Source organism: Chelon labrosus, assembly GCF_963514085.1.
Source record: "Chelon labrosus genome assembly, chromosome: 23".
NCBI lineage: Eukaryota > Metazoa > Chordata > Actinopteri > Mugiliformes > Mugilidae > Chelon > Chelon labrosus.
This window is the reverse complement of record NC_140356.1, coordinates 19,231,746-19,245,107: the sequence shown is the minus strand read 5'-3', so window position 1 is coordinate 19,245,107 and position 13,362 is coordinate 19,231,746. Positions and strand designations below refer to the sequence as shown.

The 13,362-nt window shown below is 42.8% G+C and overlaps 3 protein-coding genes across 3 annotated transcripts; 2 read left to right on the top strand and 1 right to left on the bottom strand.

Moving 5' to 3' along the window:
- Positions 1-1,188: 1,188 nt before the first annotated feature.
- Positions 1,189-4,541, bottom strand: LOC311508528 (uncharacterized protein). The gene is made up of 2 exons (XM_084573322.1): positions 4,227-4,541; positions 1,189-2,537 (listed from the first exon to the last, which is right to left on the bottom strand). The coding sequence occupies exons 1-2, from the start codon at positions 4,396-4,398 to the stop codon at positions 1,405-1,407; spliced, it is 1,305 nt and encodes a 434-aa protein (XP_084429448.1). The 5' UTR covers positions 4,399-4,541; the 3' UTR covers positions 1,189-1,404.
- A 722-nt stretch (positions 4,542-5,263) lies between these two features.
- Positions 5,264-12,949, top strand: LOC311508907 (uncharacterized protein). Its single transcript, XM_084573897.1, has 3 exons — positions 5,264-5,589; positions 6,599-6,895; positions 10,880-12,949. The coding sequence occupies exons 1-3, from the start codon at positions 5,427-5,429 to the stop codon at positions 12,697-12,699; spliced, it is 2,280 nt and encodes a 759-aa protein (XP_084430023.1). The 5' UTR covers positions 5,264-5,426; the 3' UTR covers positions 12,700-12,949.
- LOC311508908 (piggyBac transposable element-derived protein 3) lies at positions 6,877-9,699 on the top strand. Its single transcript, XM_084573898.1, has 4 exons — positions 6,877-7,184; positions 7,488-7,718; positions 7,868-8,002; positions 8,121-9,699. Exons 1-4 carry the CDS (start codon positions 7,127-7,129, stop codon positions 9,683-9,685), a joined length of 1,989 nt encoding a protein of 662 aa, XP_084430024.1. The 5' UTR covers positions 6,877-7,126; the 3' UTR covers positions 9,686-9,699.
- Positions 12,950-13,362: the final 413 nt, after the last annotated feature.

Here is a 13,362-nt window from a genome sequence, read left to right as displayed (position 1 = left end):
AAGAAGATCCTGAAACAGCCCAGTCACCCCGGACACTCTCTCTCCTCCCTATTGCCATCAGGTCGGCGTTTCCGATGCCTGAGGACAAAGACTGAGAGGCTGAAGAAGAGTTTCTATCCACATGCCATCCGCCTGCTCAGCTCTGAGCCTTAACCAGACTTAAATACCACTGCACTTTACTCACATACCTGCTCAATACTGTAAATGTGTATATATTAGGGCTGGGACTCGATTAAAAAAAATTAATCTAATTAATTAGAGGCTTTGTAATTAATTAATCGAAATTAATCACATTTTAATCGCATATAAATATTTGACCTGAGAAGAGTGAGAAGTAATTTTTTTCCTATGGATTTTTAGTATACCATTGAATAATGACTGAATACATAAGCTTAAGCAACAAAATATTGTTTATTTTTGTCCAACAGACCAGTGCAATTTTGCCATTAAGTGTAGCAATAGCATATTTCCCATCCACGGGGCCAACCAAAGCGGTCTCATCAGCTTCTTCGTTCATGTTCACTGTGGTTTGTTGTTGTCTGAAGTAATGAACGCTAGTTGGTGCTCCAGTATAATCGGTCCGCCGAAACTCATCCAGTGAGAAACGTTCCGCAGTGCAAAAATAAGTGTGATTAAAATGCGTAAAAAGTGTTTAACGCGTTATTTTTGTGTAATTAATTAATCTTAATTAACGCGTTAAAGTCCCGGCCCTAGTATATATATATACAAACTACACCCCCTCTAAGTTTACACTTGAGTTTTACCGTCTATATTTTATTCTATATTTCTCAGTGTACATTTACACTTATATTGTTTACCTTGTGTGTTAAGGAATTTGCAATTACTACTGTTTTACTGTACTACTTATTTTTTTTACTACCGGCTGCAGGTACAGGAATACATTTCACTGTGCATTGTACTATGTATAACTGTGCATGTGACAAATAAAACCTATCTACCTATCTATCTATCAGTGGAATGAAGCGGAAAGTAAAACACAGAGTTTGTTTATCCCGTGTGAATGCGCCACGTGAAACACAGACGTCGGGGGAGTCAGTTCTGAATCACATGACGTCTCCAGATAAAACTAATCCTGTGTAAATATTGTCAATAAAGATTGTGTCTACAGAGGCACACAGCATTCACAAAAGAAAAAGAACATTCGTTTATTAATGTGAGAATGAAAAATATTAAATAATGCACATCGGCGCAGGAAGTAGAACATTTCAGAACTTGATCATTGTCAGTACATCCATAGTATATAGCATGAAGAACAAACATAGCTTAAAAGACAATTTCACGTGTTCACACAGGTGAAGACATAACATTATTTTTAACACAGACTAAAAATGTAACACTGCTTCAAATGCATCACATCTGTATAAGAGGCACAATCTGACAGTTTCACAACGTCTCACCCTCGTGACTTCGTATGTGGACATTTAAATGAGCGCTTTGATTGAAACCTTTCCCGCATATTTTGCAGGAATACGCCTTCCCGCCGTTGTGAATAGCTAGATGCCGTTTTAGCGCCGACGTGACGGTAAACCCTTTCCCGCAGGTGCTACAAAGGAACGGTTTCTCATTTGTGTGCGTTCTCATGTGTACAGTCAAGCTGCCGTTGTGAATGAAGCGTTTCCCGCACACTTCGCATGAGTACGGCCTCTCCCCCGTGTGAGTTCTCATGTGAACGGTTAAGTGAGTGTTTTGGCTGAAAGTTTTCCCGCACGTCACACAAGAGTACGGCTTCTTGCCCGCGTGCATTCCCGTGTGGGTTCTCAGCGAACACATGTCGGTGAAGCCTTTTCCGCAGATGATACAAAGGTACGGTCTCTCAGCTGTGTGAGATCTCATGTGAATGGTTAAGTGAACGTTCTGGTTGAAACTTTTCCCGCATATGTTGCATGAGAACGGTTTCTCATCTGTGTGGATTACTGTGTGCTTCTTCAACGCATATGGGTCAACAAATCTTTTCCCACAGATGCTACAGTGGTACGGCTTCTCGCCTGTGTGGCTTCTTTGATGTATAAGCAGTCGGCATGGATACTGGTAAGTTTTTCCACAAGTGTCACACCTTACGGGCTTTTTACCTGTGTCAGTAATACATTGACTCTCTGACATGTGAGAGACGTCTTCATCGTTACTGTGACTTCTGTCTCCGTCGCGTCTCTTATTCGGCGTCAGCTCCGTATTACTAGTTGAGTCTGAGTCCACGTGTTCGCTTTCTTCCCGATCTTGACTTCCAGCTACAGGGAAGTTGTGAGAAAACAGCTGGTCGCCGTTTAGTTCTGGGTCACTGTAGTCACTTTCCTCATAAGTCACCATGAGGATGTCGGCCTCCTGCTTCAGTTCCTCCTGACCGCTCCAGAGTTCGTCCTCTTCCTCTTTAACCTGCGAAGACTCTGGTTCGTCCAGTTCCTCTTTGATCGGTGGAGACTCCGGTTCCTCCTGGTCCGGACTAGAGTTCCTGTCCTGGTTACAGAGCTCCTGGTCAGCGAGAACTTCCTCCTCCACGACGTCATGTTGCCGTGGGACGTCTGCAGAGACAAAGGAAACACATCGAAAAGGTTACTCAGTTTTATCTGCTTATATTTGTCATATATTACTTTAGAGAAATTAAAAAGGAAAAAAACCTTCTATTTACACATATTACACTGACCTTATACATCGATCAGCCATAACATTATAACACTGACGATTAAGGGTGGGGTCCGTGTACTTTATGGTAGTTCAAGCTTAATATTTAGACTCTAAAATAAAGAAAAACTAAATAAAGAGTTTATTTGATTTTTAGTTATTTGAATTATGGAGTCTGCATGTTCTCCCTGTATCTGCGTGGGTTCTCTCCAGGTTCTCCAGCTTCCTCCCACCGTCCAAAGACATGCTGGTTAGGTTCATTGGTGATTCTAAATTGACCGTAGGTGTGAGTGTCTCTGGACTGGAGACCTGTTCCAGGGTGGACCCCACCTCTCGCCCCAATGACAGCTGGGATAGGCTCCAGCCCCGACCCTCCAGAGGACAAGCGGTTACAGACAATGAATGAATTATGATTCAAATGATTAAATTCTGGGTCACTGGGTCCCGATTCAACACCAATTCATTTGGAGATATTTTTAATTTCGAAACTATTTTACTTGATGCTAAAGTTTGAACAATATTTTACATCTAGTTGCAAATTCTGCGTATTACTTTACATTTGTCCAGCTCTTCTCTGTCGTCATACTTTTTAAATCCAGTCAGCTTTTTAGGCTCTGACGGTGTTTTTCTCAAGAGCTGTAGCTCCCGTCATGTTTTAAATCTCCCTCACTCATCTCACAGTCTGGACTTCAAGGAGATTTCAGATGACAGGATGCAGGAAGTGCATCATTTTATCAGTCGATATTAAATCTTTCAAATCGAGATGCATTTGATGATTTTGTGGGGGAGCTGTGGGGTAGTGGTTAGAGGTGCAGCTTAGGACCGAGGGGTCCCGGGTTCACCTCCTGTCGTGACCGTGGCTGAGGTTCCCTGAGCGAGCATCTAACCCCCAGACATAGTCCCTAGAGGCTGCTGCCCACTGCTCCAACTGTACGGTGTGAACAAATGAATGGGTCAAATAGCAGGAACTGTGATTTCCCCATTATTATTATCACATTAAATCCAAAAAAACTATTATTTTTTAACTGAGTCCTACTGATTTTCTTGTTCATCACGACCAACAGGGATGGGATCTACCGTATTAGGCAGGAATTAGACATTTTCTCCTCAGCGTTGACGTGTTAGAGGCCACAGATTCTTCCATATTTTGGAAACTCACCCACAAACTGCTCCTCTCTTTCTAAAACACACTAAGTTGTCCCATTTCTTCTGCCAGGCGGAAACAGAAATGGACCAGATGAGTGTCAACATTAAATAAACGCTGTTATCAAGCTCATCTTCTCTGTTTTCACCCAAAAAAACCTATAAATAACCTTTATTTATGCACCTTTTAATTTCTAAAACTCTTAAATATGAAACATTATGGACATAATTATAAAATAAAACACATATTAAAGCATTTAACTACATTTTTTCATTAAAAAAACACTCATACTAGCATGATGATATGACTAGCTGCAGTGGCTGTGTTTATGTAGCCTTAGCCTCGTTAGCATGTTTGACACTTCCGGTGTTTTGGTTCCTTCCTGCGCTGCGTCCCCTCGTTGATGTATTCAGACCTTTATATATATATATATATCACATTTCACCTGCTCTCTGTGACTTTACATCAGGTTTCAGGAAGGTCTCCAACAATCTGCGCTGACGATCGATCTCCTCCTCGTACTGGACGATGGTTCCTTCAACGACTGTGAATATCTCCTCAGCAGCAGCGATTAATCGATCATTGATAAACTGTCTCAAATACCCAACTGAGGACATGTCTACTCCAACAGCGGTTTATTTATTATTATTATATTAAAACCACAGCTTTGCGTTCAGTAAAGCTAAAAGCTACTAAGGATGTCATTTGATTTCCCCTTGGTGTCACAGTGTGAAGCTCCCGGAGAGGAAATCAGGTCACTTTTAGTTCCGCCTTCGCCATCATTTATTTTTATATATATAAACAGTATATATGCCAGCTACTCAGAGTAATTTGATAATTTATATACTTTATATAATCTCCACCATCGAAGGACAGCAGTGCATATACCGATCAGGCCATAACATTATGACCACCTTCCTAATATTGTGCAGGTGACTCATCAGAGAATGGACATGGGCCTTCTGAGGGTTTCTTCATTTCTTTCTTCGTGCTGCTGCCATCAAGGAGTGTCATTGCTATGGGGTGGGGGTGCCTGGTCTGGTCTAGGTGGGTGCTACATGTCTAAGTAACATCCACACCAATGAATGCCAGGTCCAGAAGTTTCCCAGCAGAACGCTGAACTGTCACAAGATGGTTTAAATGTTATTTATTTCTCCTGTCAGTGGTTTTTTATATGTTGTTAGAAAAATAAACAACAAAGTAAATATGGTTAGATATAGAGGAGGTACAGTAAGTGACTGTATATTTAATGTCTGTCTTTATTTTTGACTGTTTTTGCTTTAGGTTTCATTGTATTTTACTCTTTCTGACTTTGACTCTATAGGCCACAAAAACATTTAATTTTAAATATGTTCCAAATGGGTTTAATTTGGAATATTTGGGGAAAAAAATCTTAGCTCTTAAATAATTTTAAATGTAAAAAATAAAATTAAAAAAAATATATAGAGAGATTTTTTTAAATTAACCTGAGGACATGTTCCACTCCGGTACAGTAGGTGGCGGTATTGAGCCAGACGCCCCGGTTGTTGAGCCGGAATTAAACTCGACGAAGAAGAACCGAACACAAACAGCAGTTGTAGCGTTAGCTCTGTGCAGCTTTATAGATGACGGCTTTCAGATAAACATCGCAGTTGCTGCAGGAGGAATGTCTTCAGACTCAGAGTTTAACGAGAGACTAAAAGACTCCGGTGAAGAAACAAACTCAGACTCTGAAGGAGACCTCGTCCAGGGAGACGTGGATGGTCATCACAGACCGCTGGACATCATCAACCAGAAACCAGAGATAAAGAAGTCAAACAGAAACACCGGTACGTGGAGCTGTCACTGGTCTTTAATTAAACAACAAGAGAATATTAATGCGCATGAAGTGTCATGATCGCAGCTCCTCGGTACGTTTAGTTAAAGAGCTCCGTTACATTTATAGAAATCAGATGAGTGCATCTATTTATTACAAGTTATTAACATGACACATAGAAATCATTTAATTAATTAATCTGAATTATGTCTTTTATCTTCATGTACTACTGTTTATTGCAAGTAAATATAAAATAACACAATAATTACTTGCTTTGAGAGCATCTTAGCAGCTGGATTGGAAAGTTGGTCTGGACTCTCTCCCTTGGGAAGTGATCATGCTCCTGCAAAGATCTCACCGGCCAATCAGATCGTCTGGGGCGGGGCTTAATGTGGTGATGGACAGAGGAGTGACCAGGGATGTCCTGATCTGTATCAGCAGTATTTATATTTATATATTTGTTTAAGGTCTGACATCAACCAAAACCAATGTCCCTGTAGCGCCAAAAATGCCGTCTTCTTCTTCTGTTTTAATATTGGTTTGCTAACGTCAAAGCTGCCAAAGTTCCAAGAAGAAGAAGAAGAGGAGGAACCAAAATCATCTGACAAAACATGTCTTTTGTGTGAAGAACTTTGCTCTTTACTTTTAAAATCACTAAACAGAATTCAACAACAACAACAACAAACACTGAACGTTTAAAAGAAGAGAAAAGTTTCCTGGAGACAGCGTCAAGGAGAAACATCTTCCAGAGAGGGTTAGGGAGTTTATGGCAGCGTTGGATGACCAGAACATTTCTGGAGTAGAGAACACAAGGTACCAGCTACCCTCTCCACACTACATTAACTTTGACAGAAAGATTTATTGGACTGAATCCAGTCGACTCTAGGAGAAGACAAGGAAAGACTTTAGGAAAGCTACAGGGGAGGACATTTTCGGGACTTGGATCGGCCGACTCATAATCTATTATTGGAATATATCGCCACTTTAGTAACCTCTTTGTTTTGTTAATTTTTTCTCTCTAGACGTCTCACAGCAACATGACCACGATGAGGTTCTCGCTGACCAGCAGCACTTTAACCAAGAGAGGAACTTGGGTTTGGACCAGGAGGAACCAGAACTTCTACAGATTAAAGAAGAAGAACAGGAGGAGCAAGAGTCTCCGCGGATTAAAGAAGAAGAGGACGAATTCTTCACTAGTCAGGAGGAAGAGCAGCTTATACTGAAGCAAGAGATTGATACCGTCATGGTGACTTATGAGGAAAGTGACCTGCACCCCTCTGCCGACTCTCCTGTTGCTGAGCATCAGGATCCCGAAGAAAGTAAGTATGTAGGATAACTTTGAAATCCAGAGCTGAAGCTATGAGCCTACATAAGTGGACTCCAGAAGTCTCTGTCCCTGGCGTCCGCATATGTGGGCTTCACATTTTTGATTGTACTGCGCCATAATACTTAATTCTGTGTAACTGGAACCTGTTGTACTCAAACGTGGACACTTACACTCCCATCTGGTGGTGTCAGAAGAGAAAAACACTTTACAGAGAAATTTCAAGATGGCGGCGAACACGTCAGAAAAGTCAGGCAGCCACATCCGACCAAAATGTCCACAAGGTAAAAGAAATCTAATAGAGTTTCATTTTTGTTGTTGGTTATGCATAATAGTGTTGCATGTTTAATATGCCATGCAAATATGATAAAAGTTTGTAACAGTAAAGATCTACTATGCAGCTAAGCTTTGGATCCACATATGTGGACGATGGGACTTAACTTTGTTGAAAATGTAAAAGTTTTAGCTTAAAAGTTTGCAGAAAATGGAGGATTTTGTTTGAAAACACAAGTTTACAACAGTATTAATTGACATTACATGTGTGATAAATAACTTCACATTGATTTTTCTCATGATATCGTTTCCAGAGAGCATTCCTCTCCCAAATGCACTGGAAATAGTGCTGGAGTCAATTGCTGGGGACAGCTCCGAGGTAGAGGAGCTGTCGGACATTGACAACCCCATGGATGATGCTGATTACCATCCTCTACAAGAGGAGCCAAGCACCACTGAGGAGGAGAGTAGTGGGAATGAGGACCCTGTTCCACATCCCACTGAGGCTAGCCGGGGACGTAAACGTCTCCGTTGTGAAACTGATGGTGAGCAAGCGCTTTATTATTGTTAATTACTGTTTTCTGCATAAACATCACCGTAACATTGGAACTATAACATACTCTTATGCCGAAGAACAACATGCACTGTGTTGCGTCATTGTTGCATGAAGCTAATTTGCAACACCTGCCTACAGGTTATCTTTCAGACTGTGGCATTTCCATTTCCCGCACTCCCAGACACTGGACTCAGCAGATTGAGTCTGATGACTCAAACGATGACCCTGAAGAGCCAACAGCAGGACCAAGCTTTCAAGGACAACCCAAGCAAGGTACTTGTTCTTGCACAGTGAATTCATTAAGTGATATCTCTGGTAATCCCATGTATGGGTACATGTGTCAACTTACTTTGCATTAAAGACTATTTTCATTCTGATTCTCTTTCTGCAGGATGTGGAGTGCGCTGGAAGGCTGCTCAATTGACCCCAAACCTAGCCCAGTTTGAGCCTGAGGACAAAACTGTGCAGGACAGAGAAGGCTGGACCCCTCTGGACTATGTTAACCAGTATATTGATAAAGATTTAATGGATCTGACTGTATACTGCTCCAATGTTACGGCACTTGCTAGGAGTGGGTGCCCACTGAACACATCAGTTGACGAGATGTATCATTTCTTTGGTGCCTCAATTTTGATGTCCTGCGTCCCGTACCCACGAATCAGGATGTACTGGTCCAGCGTGTTGAGGTTCCCGGCCATCACGGAAAGATTCACACGCAGCAGATTCTTCAAACTGAGGCAATTGATAAAGGTGGTCGTTGATGAGGAGATTCCAGAAGACCTGAGGGAATGTGACAAGTTCTGGAAGGTGAGGCCTTTTCTAGACCGCATTCTGGAAGGCTGCAAATCTCAGACAAGACCCGAGTGTGTCGCCGTTGCTGAGCAGATGATACCATTTACAGGAGCCTGTCCATGTCGACAGTATCTACCAATGAAGCCCAATCCAGTCGGCATGAAAAACTTTGTTTGTGCTTCACCGGAAGGCATCGTGCTTGACTTTGAGTTATATCAGGGTGCAGATGCACTGATTGCACAGGTCCAGGAACCAGGAGAGCTGGGTTTGGGAGGCTTGGTCATTGATCGTCTGTCTGAAACTCTCCGTCCCGGTACAAAAGTGTACTGCGATCGTTTCTTTACATCCATCGAGGCTGTGAATCGAATGATGGAGAAGCAGGTGTACCTGACTGGTACAGTTATGAAGAATCGGGTTTCCGAAGCAGTGCAGAAGCTACCAAGTGACAAAACAATGAAAAAGAATGGAAGAGGTACCTCAGCACAAGTCACCACTGAAGATGGGACTATTTGCGTTGTGAAGTGGTATGACAACAAGCCAGTACTGATGCTCTCTGTTGCACATGACGCACAGCCTGAAGACACCTGCCAGCGATGGGACAAGAAACAGAAACAATATGTGACAATCAGACGACCGAGTGTTGTTCGTGAATACAGCAACAACATGGGCGGGGTTGACATCATAGACAGGACAATCAGCTACTACAGAATGAGCGACCGTTCCAAGAAGTGGACGCTTCGGATGCTCATGCACTTCACAGATGTTGCTTTAGTCAACAGCTGGCTACTGTACCGCCAGGACCACACAGCACGCGGCACGCCAAGAAAAAGGATCATGCAGTTTCTTGAATTTCGAATGGAAGTGGCTAAGACATTCTTGGCCCAGCATAACAATGCACAGGAAGACACTACAGACTTCTCAGAACAGGAATACAACACAGAGCATTTAGATTCAGAGAGAAAGCGTTCCGTGAAGGAAGTGCCTCACATCTCAGTCCGGGGAAGGGCTAATGCACATCTCCCAGAGGTGGTCAACCTGAAGAATGCAGCACGCTGCAGAGCGACAGGCTGTTCTGGAAAAACTCGAGTCCGCTGTGTAACTTGCAAGGTGTTCCTGTGTTTGCAAGCTACACGCAACTGTTACAGGGTCTTTCACAACGGTTAGGTGTGATCAACTGTTCCCACAGGCAAAAAGGACATTTCTGGTAGTTTCTTATAAATGATGTCCATGTTCAGAAGTTGAAACTGTTACATATGCAATAGTGAAAATGAAGAATGTTCAGGCCAGTATTAAAAGAGATTTGCACTTCATACACAGTGGTGTCTTGATTGTGTTCTGCGGACCCGGTGTCCACATATGTGGACATCATTTCTTTCAAAAAGAGCTTCATGTTCAAAGATAATATCTGGTTATTATATTTATTGCTTCCTCCTAACCCCAAATAGCTAGAAGAGATCTAAAATGCAATCCAAACCAAAGCTCAGGTCTTGGGAGGATAATAATATACAGTATTTCTTCATACAACCTACTCTAACCATCAGCAGATTTTTGTTTATTCAGGATAATGCGCCAATACTGCATATCTGTGAGGTGCAAAAATAAGTACACCTCTAGGATTCCAAGTTTATTTCAAGGCCAAATCAAACTCCATCTGTTCAGAAGTGTTTCCAATCAATGTAATGAGTCTTTGGGGGGCCATCATATCGGTCTTAGGGATTTATCTCATTCTGATCTTCACAACACATGTTTGTGGAAATTGTTGATGGCAACGGACAAAGGAGCTTTCTGAGGAGCTCAGAAAAAGAGTTGTTGTTGCTCATCAGGCTGGAAAAGGTTCCAGAACCATCTCTAAAGAGTTTGGAACCCACAAATAATCCACAGTCAGACAGATTGAAGCAGCTGTTCCCCTCCACAGGAGTGGTCCACCAACAAAGATCACTCCATAATAGTCTGAGAGGTCCCAGAGGAACCCAGGGGAACTTCTAAGCAGCTAAAGGCCTCTCTCTCATTGGCTGATGTTAATGTTGATGAATCCACCAACAGGAGAACAATGAGTGGCAAGGACTACTCCAAAAAGAACATTTCTGACTGTCTGCAGTTTGATCAACATCATGTGGACCAGCCAGAAGACTATTAAATGCTTAATTGGTTTTGCTGATGTTTCAAAATGTGTTTCCTTTAATTTAAACACAAGCTTTAAGTAATGAAATTACTCTTTGTGTGTTGTTTTAACCAGTGAATGGAAAGCTGCTACCTGAAAGGTTTCTAACATGCCCACAGCATAGTGTCCTGCTAGTGGTTGAAACTAGAATATACTTCATTCTTTATTATTTCTAAACTTTTTTGCTGTCTCTCCAGACCTCTCAGAGCCACATGACTATAAGGAGGAGGAGGAGGAAGAGGCTCAGCAGTTCTGGGACCAGCCGGAACCAGAGCCTCCACAGATTAAAGAGGAACAGGAGGAACTCTGGACCAGTTCGGAGGGAGAGCCGCTTGCATTTAAGCAGGAGACTGACGCCTTTATTGTGACTTATGAGGAAAGTGACGATAGTGAACCTGAAGCAAGCAGCGACCAGCTCATCTCTTACATCTCTACTTCGGCTGAGAGCCAAGATGAGGAGCAAAGCGAGCGTGAAGACTCGGGGTCAACAAGCAATGTAGAGCTGAAGCAAAAGAGGAGATACGCCAAGGGAAGAGGGAGAAGTCAAAGCCATCCAGAGAGTAATGCTGGCCGAGGTAAAAAGTCTTTCAAGTGTGACACATGTGGAAACACTTATCAGCATCTGTCCAGACTTAATCAACACCAGAGACGCCACACAGACGAGAGGTCGTATTGTTGTGTAACATGCGGGAAGAGTTTCAAGAACTGCGGCGCTTTGACTGTGCACATGAAAACGCACACAGGCGAGAAGCCGTACACTTGCAAAGCGTGCGGGAAAGGTTTTATTCGAAATGGCGACTTGACTGTCCACATGAGAACTCACACGGGAGAGAAACCGTTCCCTTGCAAAGCGTGCGGGAAACGCTTCAGTCAAAGGGGTCACCTGGTGGCGCACATGACCACGCACACGGACGAGAGGTTGCATTCTTGCAAAATATGTGGAAGAGGTTTCAAAAACAACACCGCTCTGTCTTCCCACATGAGAATTCACACGGACGAGTTGTCTTTTTCTTGCAAAATATGTGGGAAACGCTTCCGTCACAGTTGTAATTTAACCGTTCACATGAGATCTCACACGGGCGAGAAGCCGTACTCCTGCGAAGTATGCGGGAAAAGCTTCAGTCAGAAAGTCCAGGCAACTGTCCACATGAGGATTCACACGGGCGAGAGGCCGTATTCTTGTGAAACATGTGGGGAAAGTTTCAGACATTGTGGTCATTTGACGGTTCACATGAGATCCCACGCAGGGGAGAAGCTGTACGTTTGTAATGTCTGTGGGGAAAGATTTAGCAGCCTGTCAGTGTATTGGACGCACAGGAGAACGCACACCGATTCAAAATCTTTTTCATGTAAAATATGTGGGAAAAGTTTCACTAGGAGTTCGGCTTTGACCATCCACAACCGAAGTCACACGGGCGAGAAACCGTATTCTTGCAAAATGTGTGGGAAGTGTTTCACAAGAAGCCGCGCTTTGACCGTTCACATGAGAAATCATACGGGCGAGAAGCCGCACCGTTGTAGAATATGTGGGAAAAGTTTCCGCCGAACTACGACTTTAACCGTACACATGAGAATCCACACAGGTGAAAAGCCATACCTGTGCAAAATATGCGGGAAAAGCTTCAGACACTCCAGTCATTTCAACGCCCACATGAAAATTCACCCAGCTGAGAAGTCGCACATTTGTAACATCTGTGGTGAAAGCTTTAGTTCTTACTCCGCCTTCAGGGCACACAAGAATCTGCACAGAGTCGGCAAGGTGTATTTGTGCAAAATATGTGGGAAAGGTCTGGGACGAAATAGTGACTTGACCGTCCACATGAGAAGTCACACGGGTGAAAGGCCGTATTCTTGTGAAACATGCGGGAAAAGCTACAAACGTAACAATGACTTGACGGTTCACATGAGGACTCACACGGGCGAGAAGCCGTATTCCTGTAAAACGTGCGGGAAAAGTTTCGGACGAAGGGACAGCTTCAAGGTCCACATGAAAATTCACGCACGTGAGACTTTGTAATCCAGAAACTCGTGTGTAGTGTTTGTGAGTTTATTGCATGCCATATGAGATGCGCCTAATAAGATCTCATTTTGATCCGTGCCAACGTTAACAATCAATGGTTAAATTGATGTGTTGTCAATCTCACAGAAGCACACGGCATTTTTAGTCTCAAATTTTTTCTCTTTTGAAAAAAAATGAAAGTAAAAGTCTTCACCTGTTTGAGCAGGTGTCCATTTATTGCAATATCAGCCCTCTGTTTTGGGTATATTTTAGGGATGCACCGAAATGAAAGTTCTTGGCCGAAACCGAAAACCGAACATGAAGAGCCCAAGGCCGAAACCGAAACCGAAACCCCGAAAGAAAATATTATGACAATTGTTACCACCGGCACCATCACTGGGAAACTTCCTTGCTTGGATGTTTGGATTTCAGGTGATAAACTAAACCCGACATGGAGAAATTCTTTGCAGATGCACGCCTCTTGAAATTTCAGCATCACATGTTTTGCAAAACGCTATCAGTGGGTCTTTATATAATATTTATATAATACTTTATATATTGAAATACGTCCACACGGTAGACAGGCCTGTGCTGGCTGTGGTTGTTGCTTGGGTCATCACAACATCCTGTTTCGGCAATAAAAGTCTTTCGGTGGCCGAATATTCGGTGCATCCCTAGTAT

Coding starts and splice junctions, on each gene's coding strand:
- LOC311508528 (XM_084573322.1), bottom strand. CDS start 4,398: ATGTCCTCAGTTGGGTATTTGAGACAGTTTATCAATGATCGATTAATC. Junction 2,538..4,226: donor TGTAAAGTCACAGAGAGCAG/GTGAAATGTGAT, acceptor TTGTCTCTGCAG/ACGTCCCACGGCAACATGAC.
- LOC311508907 (XM_084573897.1), top strand. CDS start 5,427: ATGTCTTCAGACTCAGAGTTTAACGAGAGACTAAAAGACTCCGGTGAA. Junction 5,590..6,598: donor GAAGTCAAACAGAAACACCG/GTACGTGGAGCT, acceptor TTTTCTCTCTAG/ACGTCTCACAGCAACATGAC. Junction 6,896..10,879: donor GCATCAGGATCCCGAAGAAA/GTAAGTATGTAG, acceptor CTGTCTCTCCAG/ACCTCTCAGAGCCACATGAC.
- LOC311508908 (XM_084573898.1), top strand. CDS start 7,127: ATGGCGGCGAACACGTCAGAAAAGTCAGGCAGCCACATCCGACCAAAA. Junction 7,185..7,487: donor CCGACCAAAATGTCCACAAG/GTAAAAGAAATC, acceptor TATCGTTTCCAG/AGAGCATTCCTCTCCCAAAT. Junction 8,003..8,120: donor TCAAGGACAACCCAAGCAAG/GTACTTGTTCTT, acceptor CTCTTTCTGCAG/GATGTGGAGTGCGCTGGAAG.